The following is a 23,265-nucleotide window of genomic DNA, read 5'->3' as shown; positions in this document are numbered from 1 at the left end:
TTAAAATATTTCATTACTGCTCCCGGTTTCATTATCCCGACTGAACAGGTGATCTGGGCCCGCTGAGCCCGCGTGCTCACCAGCTGCGATGTCGCGATGGAGTTTTGGAGAGCCTCAAAATAACCCCTGTCAATGGGGGGAAGATCCTTGCAGAGATCGCCGCCAAGATGTTCTGCGCGGGGTTGCTGCGGGGGAAGCTTCGAGATCTAAACACCAGTCATGCTTGCCAACAGGAATTTGTTCTGACACCATATAATCCATGATTTTAGATGTCGCCGGCTCTGTGGACTTCAATGTTTAGATACCCCAAGCTTCGTTCGGCATTTGCAGTATCTTCCCTCTACTTCAACTTGAGGCCTTAGTTCAGGAGCCCAATGAAATGGGCAGAGCTGAGTGAACAACCGACCAAGAAATTCAACTCGGGACAAATATGTGTCACCAGACGGAAGATGGCCAACCGGCGTCGGCCACAACAACGCCCCATCCCGACCACAACGGGGAAAACGACGACTTTCCCTGGCACATTGGGGTTTGCGACGCACACTGCCACCCTACTGACACCATGTCATCAATCGCCAGCATCCCCCGGATGCGCACACGCGTGTTGACCATCATGGCCACCCGTTCACAGGACCAAGACCTTGTGTCCTCGGCCGCGAAACAGGGAGGGATTTCGAAACGCTCCGAGCTCGAGGAGCCGTGTCCGCCTACTGGCCATGATCGCAAGATCATACCAGCCTTTGGATGGCACCCCTGGTTTTCGCACCAAATCTACGATGACACGGAGGATAGTACTAGAACCGACGTTGGCCGAACCTACGACCCGTCATCTTCAGAAGGGCAGGACCAAAAGGCGTTACATTACAAGGCTGTGCTCTCGCCAGAGCCCGACGCCAACTTCATCGCCTCGCTCCCCGAACCATTGTCGCTACGTGATTTCCTTACTTCCACCCGCGAACGCATCCTTGGTGCGAGCGGGCCGGTTCTGATCGGCGAGGTTGGCTTGGACAAAGCCTTCCGCTTGCCTTGGCCATGGAAGGAGGCCGAAAAATCGGATCGCGACGTCGAGTTAACTCCCGGTGGGCGCGAGGGCCGTCTTCTGAGCCCGCACCATGTGAGGGTACCGCATCAAGCACGCGTGTTGAGGGCACAGCTAAAGTTAGCGGGCGAGCTGGGTGTCGCGGCGAGTGTGCACGGTGTGCAGGCGCACGGGGTGCTGTTTGAAGCTCTAGCTGGGTTGTGGAAGGGACATGAAAAGGAGGTGGTGTCGAGACGACAACAGAAAATGGTAGCGAAGGGAGCGGAGGACTTTTCCAGCTCTGAGGAGGAGGATTGGGAGGAGAACGGGGAAGACCCGCCACGAAAGAAAGAGCAGGCCAAAGCTTACAAGCCAAAGCCATTTCCGCCTCGTGTGTGTCTGCACTCGTTCAGCGGCTCTTCGCAGACATTGCAGCAGTATCTCAACCCGGCCATCCCAGTCAAGGTGTTCTTTTCCTTCTCGACGGCTATCAACCTGTCAACGGCGGGTGGGGAGAGCAAGTTTCCCGAGGTCCTGCGCGCATGTCCTGACGATCGGGTCTTAGTCGAGAGTGACTTGCATTGCGCTGGCCCTGAGATGGACCGCCTTTTGGCCGATATTGCACGGAGGGTCTGCGAGATCAAGGGCTGGTCATTGGAGCAGGGCCTGACAAGGATGCGCAGGAATTACGACGACTTCATTTTTGGCTGATAGGAAGTGCCGTGTTGTGGGGGTCTTGCCGAGTTCTGCCTTTGCACGTACATAATAAGTTTCTTTGACGGCGGGCATCATCCGAGGAACACGACCCATGTTCCGGGCGTGCGTGTGCCCGAATGCTAAGCTCTCGCTTAGTTTAGCGTCCCGTCGATGGGCCTGTCGATCACGCTGCTTGACAAGAAAGGAGAAGACGGCAAGACGGTAAAAAAACAACCGTCTCGAAAGCGTCAATGCAACAACATCCAGGACACACCTGTTCGAGTGAAAAGCAAGAAAAACAATAGTCTTCTACTCGTGGCTAGTGTGATGCACGTCGCAAGATACATCCTTATAAACACATAGTACGGCATTTCCAATCGGGTAGGCTTCCGGGGCCGGGTCGGGCCCTAAATGGGAGTTGCCGAAATATCGTTTTGGCTGTCGGTTCCTTCAATGCCGCACGACTGCGCGAGGGGGATAGAAATTGTGGGCAACGGGAGGACAACCTGGGAGGAGACGGCTCCCTTTGATCCCGTCGAGGATGCCAAATCTCGTGAATTCGAGGTTGGCCACCATACCGATGTTTCTGTGACTTTTCAACCGAGCTTCGCGGGTCCGAGGTTTGATGAGACGAACATCCATTTGCGAAGCTAGTGAGACCGACGTTCTCTTGTCTTGAGATGTCGAAAGGTTGCTGTTGGTGTATTGGCGACATTGTGGCCCGGCTTTTGTTCTCCGGTCCTGTCTGGGCACTGGGGTAACCTGGAAGAAAGGATCCATGGTCTTGCTCGGCGCTGCTCGGCGATTAGAAACCGTCCTTGCTTCCCCCATTCCGGCAGAGAAGTCTCTGAGGTTCCCACCTTCCCTGTCGGTCTTTGGGGCAGCGCTGGCAGCTTGGCTGCTTGGGAAGCGTCCCCCGAGGTCAGCACCACACAGCCCCTCAATTGGCGAATTAGGTGCTCGAAGATCCGGGGTTTGGACTTTCTTATCCCCGCTCACCCAGTGCTCGCCCAGCCCATCACCTCACCCAACTTTCAAATCCAGTTCCCGACTCGTTTGCAACGTGTAATCCCTCATTATTCCCAGCCGTGCCCAGCCGCTTGTATTGCTCCTTGCGGAAAACATTTCGATTTGGCCAAGACCTCGCCTCTTTCAGCATCACGCTTATCCGCTGAGCAGCGCCAAAAAGACACAATCATTGCGCCGCGTATCTGCGCGTTATTCCCGGCCGCGTGTCACCAGCTTCAATCACATCGCTACCTCCGTCGCGAGGCACGAGAAGGCAAAATTCATTCGAGTTTCGGTGTCTCACCACCAGAAAAGAGTCGCTCCTGTCATTGCACGGGCACGCGCTCGCGCATGTGCGCGTCGCTGTGAGGGTCGTCGATTTGACCCGTCCAGCGTCCACCATCCCGACGTTCTAGAAAGAGGAGGAGGATCACACCACCACCTCGGCCTATCCCCCCCGCCCGCTTGGCTGCCTTACTTTTGACGGCTGAGCGGAGGTCTATCCAACGCGCTGCTGCTCTTCCCCTTGCCCCGACGTTCTTGGCGTTCCTGTGCATTCGCGAATGGAGAGGCCACGGCCACAACAGCCATCCTCGTTGGGGGCTCCTCCGTCGGGTTTACCAGGACTGCCGGTGTCAGCTATTTCGATGCCGAACGCGGGGCCTACGATTTACGTGTCGCCTTCCCTCTCTCATCACACCCCCTATCGGCAACAGCACCATCCCCAACTCCCGCATCCACTCCTGCAGTTGGACACTGGTGCGGACGTCGGGGGGGAGGTCGGCTTTGGCAGCGGCATCGGTGGTATCGGGAGTGGTGATGCTGCACCTCCTCGCCACGCCCCAAAACGGGTTACGCGGGGAGAAGTTGAGGTTGGTGAAGAGAGGTCGGGATTATGGGGCCCGAATAATAGTTCCGGGCCTTCGGTAGCCGCAACGGTGGTCGTGGCCAAGACCGACCCAACCAACCGCAACGGACACGGAGCGAGCCCCAGCCTTGGCACTTCTCCCGAAGACCGGGACAGCAGTACTGCCTCCCCCACGGCCGCGGCTGACCAGCCGAGGAAAAAGCAGAAACGAAACAAGCCAACCTTGTCGTGCTTCGAGTGTGTTGAGAGGAAAACAAAGGTATGTGTGTTTCTTGGACCCCTTCCCAACCAATTCTCCCTGGACAAGCCGACAAGCATAAGGGTTGGGCAGGGGGGACATGTTACACGCATTTCATATCTCAATCTTGTTTTGTGCCTCGCTGTGCCGTGATCGCCCGTAACTCATACTGACATGACCCTCTCAGTGTGACCGAGGAAGACCGCATTGCCTTGCCTGTACGCCGTTCATTCCCCTTGTTAGCCATGTCTCTTCTAAACCCACCTAGGTATTAAACGCCAAACAAACTGTGAATATGCGCTTGTCGCCAATCTTCTTGAGTATGTAACCGCCGTCACATCATCGATCGTTTCTAATGGTCCTTGTGTAGAGAAACCACGCGGACCGCCACGAATGGCCGTCGGATGACGAGACCACCAAAAAGGCGGGCGGACGGGGTTTCCCATGCCATGCCGAATGCTGCTGACCGTGGCCTAAATGTTGGACGCCTTAGGGCACTCGGCTCAGTGGCCACCTCGACGGGACTCTTATCCAATGTGCCCTTCTCATCGCCAGGGTCCTCTAATGTTTTTGGTATTGGGTCGGAACACCCGTTTGCCAACTACTGGACTTGCGAGGGTGGGCTGCCCGAGGTCATCTCTGTCCTACCTGACAAGCTGCAGGCTGATATCTTGCTCAACCGCTACTTCGAATGCGTCGACCCCGTGTATCCCATGCTCCACCGACAAACGTTCTACGCCGACTATGAGCACTTTTGGTCTTTATCACGGCCTGACAAGGACCGTGCCGATGCCGCGTTTGTCGCACTGATTTTTGTGATGCTAGCCCTGGGGACCCAGTTTGTGACGTCGACGTCACCGAGGGAGAGAAAACAAACGGCCGAATTCTACGCTTCTGCGAGCAACCAAGCCTTGCGCATGTGCTCGTACTTGAGCACGGCCTCTATCAAGACTATCCAGGCTATGGTTCTCATCACCTACTTCCTCATCAACGACAACCACGCCTCAGATGGTTGGGCGTTCGCTGGGATTTTGATACGGCAGGCATATGCCATGGGACTTCACCGTGATCCCAACATTGGTATGTCTCTATTTGCAAACAATGTTGTTAGTGTATCTAACTCTATTTAGTGGTTCCCGACGCGCCACCCTTCGAAAAGCAACAACGACGTAAAGTCTGGCAAGCGGTGCTTCTCCAAGACACCTTCTTAACCGTCCTTCTTTCTCTCCCACCGAGCGCTACTCACACTGACGTGAGCGTCGACGACCTGGTCGAGGATAACTCATCCATTGCCTCCGATGACCCGACTGACACCGCCTACATCCGGGGGTCTTGGACGCTCGCCAATCTCGTACAGGAGACGATCTGCTCGCCCCGGTCTCTCGATGTCCCCATCTGCACGACAGCCCGCCACAAGTCCAAATTAATCGGCGATTTTCGTGCTGTCTACCGTTCCTTCCCCGATGTCTTCCGGTCCTGGGACCCTGACGCCCTCGCCCAACTCTCTCAGAGCAACAAGCGTGTTGTCCGCCAGACCTTGTTTTTAAGCAGCAATTACTTCCATAACCTGATGCTAGTACATGCGTCGGAAAGCCAAGACGTGCCCGTTAACGTACGCGGCACGCTCGAGGCCGCGCACGATGCAATCACGGCATTCTTCGTCTTGTTTGCCCTGTTCGAAGCTGAGGCCCGTGTGTGGTGGGTGTTTAACCACCGGGCGTTTCTTGAGGCGCTGTGTATCGGGAACGTGTTGAGAGAGGCGGCGCGCGAGCCTGGGGGAGAGGAGAGCATGGCCAAGGACCCCCTTTTTGTGAGGGCCAAGGGGGATATCCGTAAGTTTTGCACCCCGCCTATCTTGTGCGCCAACTATGAGAGATGTAGGATACTGATTTGCTGTGAAAAGATCGCATGATACAGATTATGCAGGCCATGAGCGAGGGTGACCATGGGTCGCAGACGGCGAAGACTAGGGTGCAGGTTTTGAGCGAGTTTCTGGTGTAAAGGTCAGGAAGAGGTGATCGAAGGTTTGTCAGCGAGACAACAGACGGGGAGAAGGCATTAAGGGGGCGTTCTATATTCATGATACTGTTGCGCATTGTCTATTTCTTCGCGAAGATCATGTCATGTTATCTCGTATCAATGGTTGCTGATACGAATGGTTGACGTTTACGAAGGGTTATATTTCAAGGTTTATGATTATATATGCTGATGCACTTACTTGACTCGATCTTTTTGTCTAGAGCCGGCCACTGGCCTTGGTTAGGACGCTTGCTTACTACACCCTAAGCCGACCAGATCTTTCACTCTCCAGCTACCCTGCCTATCGCTGTGTTAGCAATGAACTCGGCTGTTTCTATAAACGAATCCCCTCCCTCCCCCGAGTGGAAGAGGCGGTGTCATATTGGGATGTGTGTAATTTGCCGCGGGACACTACAGGTGCGGTGAGACAACCTTCTTGTTGTTATGATTGGCGAGCAAGACCATGTCGTTCTCATGGAAGCGCTAGGGGCGGCCTCAAGTTTCACTGAGATGGGGGCAAACCACCTCGCGACTGAAGTCGCATGCACAACAAAAATTAGGCCGAGGTTGTGGGTTTACCTACTGTTTCGTACGGCGGACAACAGTCTGATGCAAACCCATACCCAAGTCTATTACTCTTTTATTCCTTGTTTGGCCCAACGCCCTTCATAATCACGTACGTACAAGTTGGGGCAGCCGTACAGCTAGCAGCATATAGTAAGGAAATGACTCCGTGAAACAAATTGACTGCCTACCTAAACTCTCAAGCGGTTGTCTCTTCCGCATTGGCAGCACCTGTAGCCGTTGACACTGGCCCCTCAACGATTTCCCAAGATCCATCGGTGGCATCATTCATCTCGGTGTCCTTGGCTGCCTCGCCTTCACCCTCTCCAGCCGTCACAGCAGTATCGGTACCAGTGCCGGTGCCAGCATCGGCGCCAGCGTCAGCATCGGCACTTTCATCATTCTTCTGGTCCTTCTTCTGGTCTCGCTGAATGCCCATATTGATCAGCGGCGTTGTATCATTGTAGATCCGCAACAACATGGCACTGCGGTCCTCCTTGGGCAACATCAGATTCAAGCTCTGGAAACTCTTCCACAATGGCAAAGCCATGGACTCGGCAAAGTCCTCATCGACAGTACCATCGGCACCCCGCTCAGGTTCCACACGCAGGACACAGCACCCAAGGGCCAGGTCGCGGACACGCTCGCCAATCTCGTCCATGCGCCGCCAATCGTCGCCGGCAATCTTGGGGAACATCTCGACAAGGAGGTGCTTGAGGGTTGCCTTACGGCGCAGGACGACGACACGCTCCGGGCCGACGTACCCATGCAGGATCGGCATGCCCTCGCTTTGGATGCGCCACCGGCACACGTCGGCGGAGGGTGCGTCTTGCTTTACGTACATCTTGACACCGCCGTGCACAAACTTGACGCCGCGGCCTTCGTTGAGCACGAGGATGTCGCGCACCAGAGCGGAGGTGTAGTAGATGGCTTTGGCCGGCTCACCCAGCGCGTTGCGGACCATGTACCGGTCTGAGGGGAAACGGGAGGAGATGGAGTAGAACTCTGCCACGTTCTTGATGACGTCGTGGTCGGGGGAGAGAAACTTGAAGGGTTCCTCGTACGGCCCCTCGGGCTTGCGTTTCGGCTCTGGGAGGGCGTCTTGGCCGGTGGTGGCGGCTGGGGTAGCGGCAGAAGGTGTTGCGGATGTCGAGTCTGTCGCCTGCGGAGCTGCTGAAGGCTCCGAGGCGTCTCCATTAGCGGGAGCTTCGATGGCCGCAATAGACTCGGCGGCCGCGGGCTTTTCTTGCGCTTCCACTTCAGTGGTGGTCTCCTGGGCAGCGGGTTCCAGGGGTTCGGGAACCGCAGCCTCCTCGTTGGCGGGCTCTTCGGACAACCTTAGCTTCTTAACGCCAGCATCCTCCTTGCCCTCCTGTTCCTCCTCCAGAGGCCGCTTAGGGGCGCCGGTTTTCGGTTGCTTCCTATTCTCCTCAGGCTTCGCTTTAAATTCCGCTTTCTTGTGCAGCGCAGTGATAAAAAAGCCACCAGTGTCTTGCTGATGAGCATACACCCGCATGCACCTCTCAAGAGGAAGATCAGCACAACCGCTCTCCTCAGTCGGGGGGAACATGCTTTCCACCAAACGGCCCGGCGCAATGTTGCCCTCGGCAGATTTTGTGTATTCCTCGACCTCCTCCCATGTTTTCCACAGACGAGATGACTTGTCCATGATCTGCCACTTCCGCAAGCCCGGCTTCCGCTTGAGCAGGGGAAGTTGATCCCTGCAGTCCAGAATTTCGATCTTCTCAGGCCCACCGCACCGCTCAATAGCCGCAGCCACAACCGACTCGTTTTCTACAGGGTTCATACTGCAGGTCGAGTAGACGACGCGGCCTCCCGGCTTGAGCATTTGCAGGGCTCGCACAAGAATCCTGACCTGGGTGAGGTGCAGACCCAAGGCGTTACCAGGGGTCCAATCCTTCCACAGGTTGACGTTCTTGCGCAGAGTGCCATCGCCGGAGCAAGGAACGTCGGCTAAGATGCGGTCAAACTTGAGGTAGTTCGGTTTGGTTGGGTTCTCGGGGTTCGGTATCCTGAGCGAAGGGTACATGGTGGCGTCGTGGTTTGTGACGATCATGTTGGGAGAAGACAGGCGCTTCAATTGGTGGATCAGCATGTGACTGCGCTTGTAGTCGGCGTCGTTAGCAATGAGCATGCCGGTGGCCCGACCATCATCGCTGGGATCCGCCTCCAACCGGGTGGTCTCGTCTTCCTCCTGGACGTCTTCGGCCCTGGGCTCCTCGCCGGAGAACGATCGTATAACTTGGCGAATACGGGCCTCCTCGCCACGGTGGATGAACTCAAGAAGCTGAGCGGCCTTGCTGCCGGGCGCCGCACACAGATCAAGCACGGCCATGCCCGGCTTGACATCCATGAGCAGCGGCGGAATCATGCTCACCACCTCCTGTCTGCTGATGTTTCCGACGCTCGTCTCGGACACTAGGAATTTCTGAAACGCAGCGAAAGGCGGGAACTTGCGAATGACGTTCTTCGGGGTGGTCATGGACCAGGCGAGCCCGTCGGGATACCAAGGCACAGAGGTCGGAGGGGCGACCGTGACGCCTTCGTGAGTGATGCGGGTGATCTCGGGAATGTAGCGTGTTTGCAGCAGCCGCTTGACAGCGAGAGCGTGCCCCTTAGAACCGCAAAAGCGGAAGCTGTTAGGAAGTTCCCTCCGAAGAGCGGCCCAGAACTCGGCCCGCTCATCTTCGGGCAGGTTGATCAACGTGTTGTAGTACTCCTCGAGTCGCTGGTTCTCCTTCTTGACCTCCGGGTAGGTCTGGTAAGGCCGATGGCTGCCACGGTTGTTGTCACGGCCTCCGCGACCTCCGCCACGGCCGCCGCCACGATGTCCCTAAAGGTAAATAAACGTCAGTCTGTAGCCAATAGTGATACGAAGTCCACTCCTTCGAATCCCCCTCCTTTTCTTCTTTCTCGTCTCTGTTTCCCATCAGGGTTTTGCGATTGAATTGTACATACCCGTCTACCGCGCCCCATGATTCAATTCTGGAGGATGAGGCGATGAATGAGAGAGATCGCTGGTGCTGTCGAAACCCGCGATGCGCCCCAATTGTATTGAATTGAAACTTGCGGCTGGTGGGGGGGAAAAAAAAGTTGCGACAAGGGAACGCCAAGCAAAGAAAGGTGGGGCCGGGGAACAACACCCTTTGCATCTGCTACACCAAAGCGAAACCCCGCCAACTTGCAGTCCACCCAGTAAAACTTTACGCAGGGTTAGGGTTAAACCAAGACTATCTTGTTCCGAGAACACTACAAATCCCATCTAATTAACTATATGAAGTACGGAGAATCGGGCTAAAATTGAGGGTGTTGCACCTCATGCGTGCGTGTATTGTATGTCCCGTGGGGGTTCGCGGACATGAAGCTTGCTTGTTCCGTCGGAATCACCCAGTGGGGTTTTTTTCCAACGCCGCACGGGCCGCTCCGCCATGCGTCCGGCGTTAATTACACCCTTACGGTAAGAATACGTACGGCCACTCGACGTCCCCATACTGTTAGCTCGCGTTTCTTCTACCAAGGGACTTGCTGTTCTTCCGATCTTGAGAGTTCGATCTAGCTCAGTCACGGCCTTGATGGCGGTACATCCTCAAATTTCCCTTGACCGGTTCATCTTATAGATTGACTCAACCCAACTCAACTTACATTACCAAGGCCGAAACCATCGTGTAACCTCCCTTCCCGTACCATCCTACCCCTCCAGTTTCAACTCAATCACTTAGGTAGGTAGTTTGTCATGGTACACTGAAACGGACAAAAACACCACATCCAAAAAAGTCGAGGCCTCTTTGTTTATTTATCCCAAACTAGTCAATAATGTCTCGCCGGTCGCACCGACAACATATAATAGTAATAAGTTTTTGCTCAGAAGGCGTTCCTGAGCCACCCAGCCTCTAGGAATAAGTATACTGGTATATCCCATTCAACAGCCCCCCTTCCCCCCCTCCCGCAAGAAGAAAAGGGGCAAGAAACCCCTTCAAAATGCCGCATGTAAGTAACAGAAGAAAACCCAGAACCAGATGCTTGTAAATGCCAATTGTTTTAGTAACCAATCCAGGAGAAATCACCGCCAGAAATACCGCCCTCTCGCCTCTGCCGTTTTCGATGATTCCGCTCCTCCTGTTCCTGACCCCCCAAAATCACCACCGCCTCCTCTAATCACCCAGCCATCACCAGGCCCTCCACTGCCACTGCCAGTACCGCTACCACCGCCACGTCTACCCTCGCCATTTCCTCCCTGGCCTTTCCCAAGGTTGGGATATCCTGCTCCGCATCCCCTTCTCACCCCGGCCGACGAAGTCAAACCGAATGCGGCCTGATGCTGATGCCTTGCGTGGTCCTGCAGTGCGTCGTACGAAAATGCCGGCCGAAGACTCGAGCGGCGCGCAGCGTGGTGATATTGGTTACCGTGATGTTCGTGGCATTGGTTGTATGCCCCAGGCCCGGGTCGTTCTAGATGTTCACCTACAGGGTGACCGTACGTGCACGTACCAGGGGCGCCCCAATCCCCTCCTGGCCTGCCGCTGCTGCCTGCATTGTTGTTCGCGATGTTCCTCCCGCTGCTGATACTGCCGGCGTCATACATACTCTCGTCCCATGATGCATGGCGAGTGCGGTACAACGGGGGTGGTTCCGATGTCGTGTGTGGCCCACTGCTGCTAGTGCCCACCAGAGAGGAGTGGCCAAATAAGGAGGGCTGATCCTTCAATAGCCTCTCTGCACGCTCGGCACGTTCGGCACGCTCAGTGGCAGCAGAAGGAGCGCGGGATGTATTTTCTAGTGGAGGGTAAGTAGTTGGGAGGGAGTCCGAGCTCCACTCCGAGAGTCCATCCAGTGCAGGTTGACCAGGGCCGAGTGTTGTGTTGCGGCCGCTGGCGCTTCCTTGAGCATAGTTGGCTGCGAGATCGGGGTTGATGCCGGTCACAGCCCAGGCAAAGACGGCGACATCGCGAATCGAACGCATTAATTCTGTGAATGGGGTCAGTTATGGGGTAATGGACAGGGACAGGGTAAGCATACGGTCGAGAGGGGGTCCGCCCGCCGCCTTGACACACTCGCGGAGTGGCATATACTGCGGTAGTAATGGCGGACGGAAGTTGTAGAGGCGTTCGGGCGAGATGTAGGGTTCGATCCGCTGGAGCGCCCACGGCGCGGCGAAGAGGCCATTTTCGAACTCCAGTCCGCTTGGCTCTGCTGCGGGCTGCGGATCCGGAATACGGGGCCGCGCTCTCCGCAGCACCACGACGAGCCCATCTGACGTGCACGAAACGACAGCCTCCAGCTCAAATGTTTGTGGCGACCGACGCGGGGGACTCCGCTGCCTAACGCCATCCATTGATCCCGGGTTCTCATTTATGTCACCACGGCCTAATGGCCTTGACTGTTCGTCCAACTCCATATCATTGCGTATCAAGGTTGGATCCTTGACGTCCACTTCACTTTGGGATCGAGTGCTCTCCTCGTCATCCTCGTCGTCTACCTCCTCATCATCCTCCATCCGGTTTACATCCTCCAGTTGGTTCGCGGGGGCGTTCGGGTCGATACGGGGATCCTTGTACCAGAACCGGAGGTAAGCAATCGACTCGTTGGCTTTGGCGCTCTCCAAGCACCGCTCAGCCTCATCGAGGCAATTTGGTTGAATGCATTCGTAAAACGGCTTCTCGAGTAGCTCGTCTGGCCGTAACCCGAGAATTTGGGCAACGGCGTCGGTGGCGTACATAATGGTGAGATTCCTAGTAAAGCGGTTCAAGATCAAGGCGGCCCTTGGTTCTCGTTCCATCGGAGGCATTTTGAATTTTGGTGATAAGTGCTCGAGCATGTGGTACCGAGGGTCTCGTGGTGAGCTCCTGAATATTCGTCTGATCTGCGGGGCGTCTCTCGCTCTCCCTACCACCGCTAGTTAGTGCCTTGGGAGCTTATGTTTTGGCAGGAACATGTAACCATACGCTCACTCCTCTCCCCCTTGAAATAAATACTTGTCGAAGCCACCAGGACATTGTGCACAACGGTAAAACAGCACTCGCAACTCATCCACTGGCCGCTTTTGGCGAGAATGCGTGCATAATGCAAGACGGCCGCCTTGTCGAGTAATACGCCTCTACTATGAATAGAGCGAGCGAACGGCACCTCGTTCGGGTGGAAATACTCGAACGCAGACTTGCCCCTGACCTCATCCGGTTGATAACCGAGGATATCTAGAATGGAGTCGGAGGCAAAGAGAATGTTGGCGTCAGGAGTAAGGTCTATGAGACAAGCTAAGGTCAGCCGGGGTTCGAGAAATAACTCCTAAACCGTGGTTCGAAACCTACTATGGATGGTCATAAATGTTTGCTCTCGAGGATCCATGAGGAGCTCAAGGTGTTAAGGCCTAGCTCGAGATGAGCTGGCCTGGTGGGTGGGAATGTGTGGTCACAAGATCCTCTCCATGCGTTGTCGGTGAAGCGGCGGTAGTATTGGGCGGGAGAAGCTAGTTTCAAAAAGAAGCGCCGAGCTAGAGGCGGGACGGAGCGTCGTGCAAACCGTGCGTATAGGCGCAGGCGAAAGTTTACCGACCAGGGGGGCTCCGGCGGGACGGGAGAAGGAAAGGAATCTTTGGGTAGAATTTTTCTAGGTTCCTTTCTGGGTGACCGGGAACAACAAGAACGAGTTGAACACACACAAAATGAATGGAAGCGGAGCGTCGGGTATCCTGCGGTATCGTCCTGTGCGTGGCCGTCCCCGACCAGTGCGTCCGCGGTTTGTCAAACTGGAAATAGGTAGGACAGAGATTCGGCCGTCGCCTGGGGAGTATCTTTACAAGATCCCGCCCGTTTCACAGCCGGCTTGGGTTCTAGAGGGTTGAGGGGCGACTCAATAGTGAGTGAGGGTGAGTGTGAGCGTGAGCGTGGAAAGCGAGAGAGTGAGTTAGAGATGGCGCGGGGTGGACGGCCGTAGGTTTGCCCAGTGCGCAGAGGGAAAGTAGGAAAAGCGGCAAGATGCAGCACACGGCGGGGGGGAAGCTGCCGGGTTTCTCGGAGCAAGAGACCGAATCGCAACCGAAGGCGCGTTGAGGTGGTACGGCGGGCAAATGTCTTTAGTCTTGTACAGCCAGTCAAAGCTTCGAAGGGCGCCAACCACGACGTCGGAATGGTAACCGCGGGGGTCGAGACAGCCAGTGTCCGGCGGGGGGTCCCTAGCTAGACGAATTGACTGCTAACTCTGAAATTGCGAGGCGGTGGCCGACCCTCGTCGATGCTGCGAAAGCCTGGTGTGATACTGGGCTTGCGAGAGGGAATACTGTTATGTATTTTAGGTACGCCCGTCCGTTCGGAAGAAGTCGAGAGGTTGGTGTCGCCTACTCTGAGTGGATTTCAACCTCTCGACCACCTTTTGGGGTCGAGTGGGTAGGAAATGATACGGAAGGCGCGAGCAGGCGGGATGGGTCCACAGACGAGTTGGTCGCGGGTCGGTTTTAGCCAGGTCCTGGTTGGGTTTGAACAGTGGGTGGCCCCCTTGTCGTGGTGCACTTTGTGGATGAAGTTTTTGGGAAGAGGGGCATGGAGAGGAGCTGTGTGCGAGGTTGTGTGTTTGTGTGTGTGTGTATGTGTGCCGGTATGTGTGTGCCTGTGTGTATGTGCATGTGTGTTGCGTGGCTCCTCAAAACGGGCGAGGACACTTATTAGGCTGCTGCAAGAATGAGACGGTATGGAAAGGAGCTGCACCACCAGCACGTTGCGGCAACGCGGTATTGGTTTGTCGGTGCTGTGGTCGTTCGTCCGGGGAATGCAGCCCGGGCGGGCAGGTGCAAATTAGCGATCCCGCGGCGAGCGACAACGAGTCAAATGCCAGAAGAAGCCAAAGATCAGAAATCAACAACCAAATGGGCAAAAGGGGAGCGTGGAACTGGCATGGAGGGCCCTGTCAGGAACAGGCGGGACCTTTTGCTCTGCCGCTGGTGGCGCGCGGGAAGATTAGTGGAGTTCTGCTTGGGCGCGAGCTTCCGCCGACTCCACGTTCAAGAAGACGAATCGACTTGTGTGGATGAACTGGGGAAATTCACGCCCTGGCAAGCCCTGGCCAGCATTGATATGCGGTTCCGCCGTTCGGCGGGATCGCAATCCCGCGAGCGGAACATTGTAGTGTAGTGTGCCCACGAGTTACTCCGTAGCATAGTTACCTCCCGTATTACTCTTTTTGCTCCCTACCGCGTCCCACGCACCACTCGCTCTTGACCACTGCGCAGCGCAGCCTTCGCGGGCGCATAGTATAGCAGTGAGGCGTTGCTTCGTACGATTTGGACTGTGAGGCCGGGGACTCGTCAATGTGTTATCCGTAATTGACCTGAAATTCTTTTCATGGATGCTTGAGGCCGGGGTTTGAAAAATCTGTGGCGGCTAACCTTCTGATCTCTGGGGCTAACGTTTTTGGGCAGCAGACTCAACAAACAAAACCCCGGCCTGGGTGGGCCATTCTTTTCGGCACGAAACCGGCTTTTCCTGCGTAATCCCGAGATGAGTGAAGTTGTCAACCTCCGAATATCATTCCACTTTCAGAGAGACGAAAGGCAAAAATAACTATCAAGAGCCCCGCGTTCATTTCAACCTGCCAGCGAATTCAGTGTTGATATGGATGCGTTAGGGGTTAGGGGGCCCATACCCAACCCTTTTTGGTTACGGAAGGAAAATACCCATCGATGAGCGTTAGAGCCGCTAATAAGTCACAGTTTTGTTTTCTTCCTTGCGGTTATTAGGATTGCCTACCGAGACAGTCCGCTACGTCCGTAGCCCGCTTTCTCCTGGTGGTGGCACAACCTTGGCAGCCGTCTCGATCGTGCCTTGCCAGATGAACGGAGGTACATAATATGCACTGTAAACTACGTGCTGGCAGAGAAAGGGACGCCGGACCCCTAATAGCAAGGGACAGAATCGTAGTTAGAGCGCAGGATCAATGATTGACGGGTTCCAAGGGCAACCGTTTCATCTGCTGTTGTTGCTGTTGCCGGTCTTCACGGCTCGGCGTCGGGAACGCTTACCTAATCTTCGACAGGGCCGAAACGTCCGAGATACCTAGTGTACACTTACACTCGGTCCCAACTGCTAAATCCGTGGCATTTTAGTTGTCCGATCCCCATCAATTCAAGAAAATGAAAAATGCAACTCCTTTCTCAGGCACTGGGGTTCCGCTCGACTGCATGATCGCCAGGGCTAGGAGAGCTGCAACCCCAGCGGGAATCATTAGCCCCACAGTCTGCCAAACAAAGTCAAAATTCACACTCTCCGATCCCTGGAACAGAGCCCAGTCTCTGCTATGGAAGTGTAATTAGGAGGACATCCTCTACAAAGCCAACAGCTTATAGCTCATTGATGCGATTGTCTTATTCTCTGCCCGTCCGTTGAAAACACATCCGCGAAAAGCATTTCTTTGTCCTTTCCCTTCCGGATTGTGACTTCGAGATCGCCGCAGGTGTTCTTTGATCCTCGAAAGCTTTCTTGGCGTGGGGTGATGGGAGCCTCAGTGGGGGCTCCGAAGGTTTTCGGACTTTTAAATTGCGGCTTTCTCCGCTATCAAAAGTCGGGTTTCGACATTCTCATTGGTGCATTTACGAGTTTTCGAACATGCCTTTCCCGGGTCTCGGCCTGCTGCTTGCTTTCCCATCCATGAACCAAGGCCATTTCTGTCGCTCTCACCCTCTTTTTGTTTTTATTTTTCATGCACGCTGCCATTCCCGATTCGCCGGGGCACGTCGACCCAAGTAGCCGGGCCCGGGAAGGTTGCTAGGGTCCAGATCCAATGGGAAAATCATGGAATCATGCTCTCCCTATTCAGAGCCACGACAAATCCGCTTCGAGTCCGTCGCCTCGGGAAATGGGGCCCTCGTCATTGCGGGTCTAAGAGAGCAGATCAAACATGTGACCCTTGAAGTCACGAAAGGGAAGGGAGAATGTGGTGAGTTACCTCGGTGTGGCCATTCAGAAAGCGAGGATACCGAGAAAACTCACCTCGGAGCTGAGGATTTCTTTCACAGCACACCGACACACAATTCAACCACTGAAGGTGAGGTGACAGGATGGCGTCGCGAATCCGGACTCCGAACCGTTGCCATACCCCGTCTCCATGATCACCGATGAGAATGTCCAAGGTCATGTTGTTGAAAACACTGAGGGCTTGCCAGGGGCGACATTGTATCACGATTGTGTGAATATTTGTCAGGCTGACTGGGAGTCTGCACAGCAGCTGTTAACCTTTAAATTTTGTGTTAGCCCGGTACATACATGCCCAAGTTACCAGGCACGGCGTGCCATGCCATCAGGAACCGGTCATTCGAGTACCTCTCACGCCTCTGTGTACACCCATTCCCTGACAAGGTGGGTAGTATCTAGATTGGTCATTCAGGGGCTTGTACGAGTGAGCTCCTTCTTAGCATTTGTCAAACCTAAGTCGATAAGTTCCCAATCTGCTCATGGCTGTGGGGTTACAATTCGAGATACAAGGCAGTAGTAACTAGTTAGGTAAGTCTCATAATTTGACCGAGGAGACAAAACATGGGTTTGTGTGCATTCCGTGGCCCAATGAATGCAATTTGCCTGGGAAACAAAATTACAGGGTGCTTCATCTTGATAACTGCCTCATGGTTACTTCGAATTGATATTTACCATATCTTGGGGTTGCAAGCTCATTCGTTTACTGCTGTAGTTGGGTTGTGACCAAGTCCGAGGTTGGCTTTCAGTCGCGTCGCGTGACGCGCCTCAGCGTTCCCACTCAAGTTGGTAATTGATCTTTTGATGGACCCACTTTAATTGCACACCATGGGAAGGAACGTGAACCTCTCAGGTTGATTCACAACAGACAATTGTTGGAACTTGATAGAAATCTCATATTCTGTGAATTAGGTGTGAATGTTTTCTATTTCGACTCACAACCCGACCACAAGCAATTTGCCACTTTCCCCTCATTTGACCTTCGGCTCATCCAAGCCAATTCACCACCTCCAGAACAGAGTCTCCCACCCATCCATCCATCCATCCATCCATAGGTCGCCCAGAGTTTCTTCGGCCGTCCGAGAAACTGATAAAGTCATCTATTTACGATGCCCTCGGCCGACGCAGCCGAGTGGGAACTCCCCCGGCTGCGTGCGTCCTTTCTCTTCCAAGTCTGCCCCCCTTTCCCATCATGGATGTTGTCAATCTTCGCAGACGCTAACCGTTTTCATAGGACGACTACAGGTCTTCAGCCCCTGATGATGAAGCGGGGAACCAAGGTAATCACGCTTTGAAATTAACCATATGATGGAACACCACAGAGGCAAACGAGCGGGTGGCTGATCATCGACTAGACCTTGCTGAGTTCTTCGATGTCAAGTTCTATCCTTACAACCCTCAAGGAGCACCTCCAGTGTTTGCAGCTACGAGCAAGAGACACGTAGGTGAACCCCTGTTCCACTACGTTATAAGAGTTCCTCCTCACATTTCAACCCAAAATCAATCTAACCGTCGACATATATCAGGCCGTCATATGCCGGTTGACGCAAATCGACAAAGACACACAGCCTTGTGAGATCATTCAACTCATTAGGGATGATAGCGTGCGAGGTCCGATGTTACTATTCTTCTTGATTATGGCCTCTGACTAGCCAGCAGGATGATGAGAACTGCGCCAGCTGTTGGTCGAGAGATCCGGTGACTAAAGAGCCGTTACTCTGCATCGCGGGAACTAGTTCCAATATCAAAATTTACAATGTGCGGCAGGGTACTTTGGCCAAAGTAAGTGGCGGTCCTTTTGAGTAGGAAGCCGCGGTAGAAAAAGGACTGACAGCTGGACAGACTCTTGTTGGCCATGGTGGTGTAAGCTGAGAAGCCCCGCGACGTCGCCAAACCCCCAAATAACTGACAGTATCCCAGGGCATCAACGATATCACAACTTCGCCGGATAACCCGCTCATTATCGCATCAGCGTCAGATGACACAACCATCAGGATATGGAGCCTAGCTCCAGCCCATAAAAAACAACCTTGTCTCTGTATTCTGGGCGGTGAGAGTCATTCCTACGATTTGCTCAGTGTGGTATGTCTTGCTCGGGTTTATTCCACACCAATACGGCTAACAACACCTGCTAGGCCTTTCATGATACCGGGCGCTACCTCTTATCTACTGGACATGATCAGGTCATCAATATGGTAAGTTCCAGCACCAACCGTATTCTCAGCTTCCTAATCGAATAATTCACAGTGGGCGTTGCCCGAATTCCCCACCGAGCACATCGACGTTCCCGTCGTGTTCCAATACCCTCACTTTTCGTCTTCCGAGATCCATAACAACCTAGTTGATTGGTAAGTACACACTAGTCACAGATATCTTCCTTCTTTCCCACTTTAGTTAACACCCCTTGCAGTGTAGCATTCCACGGTGACCTCATCCTCTCCCGTGCCTGTCACGAAGACTCCATCGTACTCTGGCAAATCGAAGGCTTCTCGTCCACCGACCCGATCCCTGGCCCGCTCGACGCGCCTACGCCCATCGACATGGCTAAGCAGACCCGGTCTTACTTCACCCCAACTCTTTCCCCAGCCCGCCCAGCCATGTTCACTCGCCTGGCTCAGTTTCACACACCGGACTGCGGCATCCAGTTCTTTCTTCGCTTCCGCATGTTCCGCGTGCCGGGTAAGCGGCCGATCCTTGCCTTTGCCAACGCTAAAGGCAAGACCTTCTTCTGGGACTTTGAGCGCTTCGGCGAATACGCCCGGTACATGGACGCGCTCAAGGAGGCCAAAGACGCCGGACGCTATCCACTTGTGGGCGAGGGTGCCGTTGTGCCTAAACCTGTCTGGCTGCCCGTGCGCCGCGTGAAGAAGGCGAACACGACCAGCAACTCATTCGTGCAATCCACCGCCGGTGATGGAACCGCCAGCCTCCGGTCCTTCGCGGCCATGTCTGTTGTTGGAGGTGGTGGTGGTGATAAAGAATCTATGGTCTCGGCTAGTCCGGACCCGGAGAGCCACCCTGCCCTGCCGACGTCAGGGCTGGGGTATAACCGCGAAACTCTGGAAGCATGGGCCGAGACGTACGATGCGACAGACCCCGTCCGGTACATCAAGGCACATCGGATGGTTCAGATAGAGGGCGGGTTTGTGGGACGGCAGGTCGGCTGGAGCCCGGAAGGGGAGTGGTGCGTTGTTGTCGGGAATGGAAATCGCGCAGTGATTTATCACCGGTGGGCAAAGGAGAAGGGAACGGCGACACCGGTTGCTTAGGGGGTAGTCTACGAGATGGGATAGAAGATATGAGCAGGTAATTGCGGACGGAGGCGTTTTAGGTCGGTAAATGGATTTGTCTAAATGATTTTGTTGTTTTGTTGACAACCCAGTGGCCCCTACATATGCATCGACGAAAGCATCGGCAACACCGAGCGGTCTCCATACCCCTCGTCACCCTCTTCATCATCCTGCTCCACAGTATCTTGGTCGCCCTCGTGCATGTTACCATCCTCGTCCTCGCCTTCGTCGCCATCGTCCTCCTCTTCCACCAAATTCTCCAAAAGCCGCTCGTCAGCTTCCGCGAATCTCCCTCCAGCCCCTTCTACCAAGGTCTTCGCCCTTCTCAACAACCCCCTTGCCTTAGCCCTCTCATTTCCCCGCCCCATCCCCCCAGTTCTGCTCTTGTCCGCAGCCTGCGATGGTGGCATGTGCAGATCGCTGAGAAATAAAGAGACCATGGCTCTCAGCCGTAGAAGTTCTGGGTCGCGCGAATAGGGGACTGTTTCCAGGGTTGTGTCCATGCGCTGAGCAAGTTCGGTCATGGTTTGGAGGGTGTTCTGGCGGAGAGATCTTTCCCGGTTGTGGGGATCATTATGATCATGAGCGAGTGGCTCGTCCGTATTCATGTCCACGCCCATGTTGGCGTCGATATCAGCTTGGGTTCCCCCGGCCTCATAGTCATCCCCCATTTCCCAGCTCGCATCCTCTCGCTGCAGGCGTTCCAAGCCCCTTGCGTACGCAGCATGTGCGGCCTCCATCTCGGTGCTGTACAGCGCGATGTGAAAGTCCAGTGCACTACTCGCGCTGCTAGCGTGCTGCTTGCTGTAGGGGTACTGCTGGATGAGATATTGGTAGTAAGCCTTGAGCCGGGCCAGTCTGTTAGCGTGGACTTCCTCAGTTTCTTCGTACTGTTCGCCTGCCTCCTCTCCCCCTTCCGACACACCACCACCATCATCAACCCCAGCCCTATTCCCTAACTCTCCTTCCCTCATCAGCACTTCCGCCCCCATCTCCCAGTACCGCTCCCATCGCAAATCCACCTTGCGCCCATACACCCTTGCCCGGGCGAGCAACCCAAAAGCCCGCCCAGCAGTCGCCACATCGCCCTCGGCCAAGCTGCGTTGCACAATAGCCGTCAACCAGCCGACACGCCGGCGGTAAGCGCGAGCACGGTGGTCGATATCAGGGTCTCTCTGGGACGGCCTTCGACCCCGAGGTCTAGGTTGTGACTCGTCGCCATCAGTAGTTTCGCCATCCGTGGTGGTGGTCCCCGCAGTAGTAGCCGTCTGCCAGCCGTCGGTATCACCGCCGTCCGTGTCCGAGACAAACGCTGCGCTTTCGGTATCGGCGTCTTCACCCCGTCCTTCTTCCGCGCCGCCGTCGCCCCCGCCTTCTTCTGTCTTCACTCTGCCTCCTGTACTATCAACAGCAGGCCCTCGCCGTCTCCGATGACGCGGGCCCCGGAAAACCGGGGTGCGGCGGGGCGCGCGGTGTGGAAAACCCGGGTAGGCTTGAGACGGTAAGGGCCGGTCGATGGGGTAGCCGGCGAGGGCGAATTGGCGAAGGGTATCGGGTGAATGAGACAACGGATTGATAACGGCTTCGGAAGAGGCGCGCTTGCGTTTGCCCCGGTGTACCTGTGGTGGGTGGTTCATTTTTGGGGATATGAAGAAAGGAAGACGTGGGGCAGGGACTTTGAAATGTGGGTTGTGAAAGCGAAGATGCTTGGCCGATTACAGAAAATGTTGAAATATTTCTTAGTACCACCACCGATCGATTCTGATTTGAAGTGTCTTTTGAAATTTCTTCATGAATTTGGAGTTGTAAAAGGAGAGGAGAGGTTTTCTTCGAGTAAAATTTCAAGGTTGCGTTTGTGTGAAGGGTTTCAGAAAATGGTTGTAAGAGCTACGAGCTCCTTAACTTTCTTTACCATAGGTATCAATCGCCCCGCCACAACTGAATCATGCAACAAACCTTCCAAGTTCATATTCCTATCTCCTTACCTTCAGCTACGAGTGGTAAAGATGAGCAACAGATGGACAAATGTTCATCGTGACTTATTTAATCTTGGGGCAGACTACTTGACTCCGCCTAGCTGTACCGGCACAACAAATGCTGATTCTAACCTCCAATCCCGGGCTCTACACCCGGGGGTTTTATGGATGGGATCAGCTCCGGTATCTGACCAACACGCTGGCCTGGAGCCGGCGTCCATTTATTTGTTTATGTACAGTGTCGTTACAGACGTTGTGAATTCGACTTTATTCCTTGCGCTCGAAATAGACCCATTGGCCCTCGGCCGGCTGCTCCTCAAGAGGCTCCCAGCTAAGCTTTGTCAGTCATTGTAGCGCGTACCGAAAAACTGAACATTCGCGCACTTACACTTTGGCCTCAATCATCCTGTCCACCAACTTGAGCTCGCCCTCAGCAACCTGGATAACCTCCTCGATTAACCCCGCACCAATCTTGGTCTCGAGATCCGAAATCCTGCAGAGAAAGACCTCCAGTTAGTTCCTTATCTCCCGTAATCAAATACCATGCCCCGGGGAAAACGCACTGATCAGCCGTAAGCTGCGGCTCCGGCTCCCACTCAACCTGCCCTTCCACATCACGAATATCACGACGTTCAAAAATATGGCGCAGGTCCTCCCTCTCCTTCAACGTCCGGCTCCCCTCCAGCTCCGGGCCCTCATCCAGTTCACCGTCCCACTCCTCAACCCGCATATCTCTCTGTTCCGGGATATTGCGCAACACAAACGACTTGGCCCCACGCTCGATCTTGATCGCGCGCGCCCCGCTCACGCTGTCGCTGCCCGTCGCCACGTTGAACTGCTCCGGGTGTTCGCTCAGCAGCTTGCGCGCGCGCTCCGCCCACTCATCGTGTCCGGGAGGCACCACGCCCTCGACCAACGCCAGACGGTGCTTGGTTAGCGCCTCGACCGATTGCCGGTACACCGAGTGGTCGGGGACCGCCTTGAGCTTATCGAGGGTTGAATTGTAGAGGTAGAGAAGTGTCGACCGCGGCGAGGGGTGCGTGAGGAGACCGGTCAGGCCGGTGGGGGTGCCGGCTTCGAGGTACTGCGCTGCCGGCCGGACGGCAGCGAACAGGCGGAGCGTCGAACGCATCGTCTTTCTTCTTTTCGTTTCGGTCGTGGGGTGAGATAGTTGGAGGGTGGCCCCAATTGGGTGTGCGGTGGTCGACGTCGCTGCCGCAAAGCGGGATTTCGCTCGTGTGAAGTTGCTGCTACTGCCTTTGAACTGCCGGAGCTTCTTGCTGCCTCTCTGCCAATTGGGGGCATCTTCGATTGGGCGTCGGTTTGCGGGTGGGGTACCACGTGACTTTAAGGTCGATGACGCTCCAAACTTGTACGATACGTTCCAGTTCGTATCTTACACGTCGTTACACCAGGAATACATTGACATGCCCCTTTTTCATAACCTTCACCTTGATTCTCTCCCAATCTTGATGGGCCACTTAAACTACTTTGCGAGAGCCCAATGGCTTCTGAGCCTCTTATTTGTCATTTTAAAGCCATCGTTTGATTTCTTTCACCCGAACTCGGTTGCTTCCCGAGTCTCAAACGGTTGAGCTTATACGAATTGTATTT

At 54.8% G+C, this 23,265-nt stretch overlaps 7 protein-coding genes across 7 annotated transcripts; 3 read left to right on the top strand and 4 right to left on the bottom strand.

The window, feature by feature from the left end:
• Nucleotides 1–430: 430 nt before the first annotated feature.
• On the top strand, nucleotides 431–1,729 carry C8A04DRAFT_10315 (uncharacterized protein; the record flags this gene model as incomplete). Its single annotated transcript, XM_062776536.1, has 1 exon — nucleotides 431–1,729. The coding sequence occupies one exon, from the start codon at nucleotides 431–433 to the stop codon at nucleotides 1,727–1,729; it is 1,299 nt and encodes a 432-aa protein (XP_062639273.1).
• A 1,640-nt stretch (nucleotides 1,730–3,369) lies between these two features.
• Nucleotides 3,370–5,829, top strand: C8A04DRAFT_35465 (Acetamidase regulatory protein; the record flags this gene model as incomplete). Its single annotated transcript, XM_062783180.1, has 6 exons — nucleotides 3,370–3,594; nucleotides 3,676–3,853; nucleotides 4,097–4,148; nucleotides 4,199–4,908; nucleotides 4,959–5,660; nucleotides 5,732–5,829. The coding sequence occupies 6 exons, from the start codon at nucleotides 3,370–3,372 to the stop codon at nucleotides 5,827–5,829; spliced, it is 1,965 nt and encodes a 654-aa protein (XP_062639272.1).
• Nucleotides 5,830–6,610: 781 nt separating this feature from the next.
• C8A04DRAFT_35463 (S-adenosyl-L-methionine-dependent methyltransferase) lies at nucleotides 6,611–9,408 on the bottom strand (the record flags this gene model as incomplete). Its single annotated transcript, XM_062783179.1, has 3 exons — nucleotides 6,611–6,726; nucleotides 6,763–9,265; nucleotides 9,391–9,408. 3 exons carry the CDS (start codon nucleotides 9,406–9,408, stop codon nucleotides 6,611–6,613), a joined length of 2,637 nt encoding a protein of 878 aa, XP_062639271.1.
• A 1,084-nt stretch (nucleotides 9,409–10,492) lies between these two features.
• Nucleotides 10,493–12,774, bottom strand: C8A04DRAFT_10273 (single-minded 1-A; the record flags this gene model as incomplete). Its single annotated transcript, XM_062776521.1, has 5 exons — nucleotides 10,493–10,893; nucleotides 10,999–11,397; nucleotides 11,449–12,315; nucleotides 12,375–12,671; nucleotides 12,738–12,774. 5 exons carry the CDS (start codon nucleotides 12,772–12,774, stop codon nucleotides 10,493–10,495), a joined length of 2,001 nt encoding a protein of 666 aa, XP_062639270.1.
• A 4,720-nt stretch (nucleotides 12,775–17,494) lies between these two features.
• C8A04DRAFT_35461 (WD40-repeat-containing domain protein) lies at nucleotides 17,495–19,654 on the top strand (the record flags this gene model as incomplete). The annotated part of the gene is made up of 10 exons (XM_062783178.1): nucleotides 17,495–17,557; nucleotides 17,620–17,665; nucleotides 17,741–17,826; nucleotides 17,912–17,989; nucleotides 18,045–18,167; nucleotides 18,228–18,248; nucleotides 18,306–18,467; nucleotides 18,521–18,580; nucleotides 18,633–18,733; nucleotides 18,796–19,654. The coding sequence occupies 10 exons, from the start codon at nucleotides 17,495–17,497 to the stop codon at nucleotides 19,652–19,654; spliced, it is 1,599 nt and encodes a 532-aa protein (XP_062639269.1).
• Nucleotides 19,655–19,773: 119 nt separating this feature from the next.
• C8A04DRAFT_10297 (RNA polymerase I-specific transcription initiation factor rrn11) lies at nucleotides 19,774–21,312 on the bottom strand (the record flags this gene model as incomplete). Its single annotated transcript, XM_062776527.1, has 1 exon — nucleotides 19,774–21,312. The coding sequence occupies one exon, from the start codon at nucleotides 21,310–21,312 to the stop codon at nucleotides 19,774–19,776; it is 1,539 nt and encodes a 512-aa protein (XP_062639268.1).
• A 606-nt stretch (nucleotides 21,313–21,918) lies between these two features.
• Nucleotides 21,919–22,783, bottom strand: C8A04DRAFT_26382 (ETC complex I subunit conserved region-domain-containing protein; the record flags this gene model as incomplete). Its single annotated transcript, XM_062779913.1, has 3 exons — nucleotides 21,919–21,982; nucleotides 22,040–22,144; nucleotides 22,215–22,783. The coding sequence occupies 3 exons, from the start codon at nucleotides 22,781–22,783 to the stop codon at nucleotides 21,919–21,921; spliced, it is 738 nt and encodes a 245-aa protein (XP_062639267.1).
• Nucleotides 22,784–23,265: the final 482 nt, after the last annotated feature.

This window comes from Dichotomopilus funicola (assembly GCF_033296635.1).
Source record: "Dichotomopilus funicola strain CBS 141.50 unplaced genomic scaffold C8A04scaffold_12, whole genome shotgun sequence".
NCBI classification, from domain to species: Eukaryota; Fungi; Ascomycota; class Sordariomycetes; order Sordariales; family Chaetomiaceae; genus Dichotomopilus; species Dichotomopilus funicola.
Note: the sequence above shows the minus strand (reverse complement) of the source record. Positions and strands in the feature narration are given on the sequence as shown.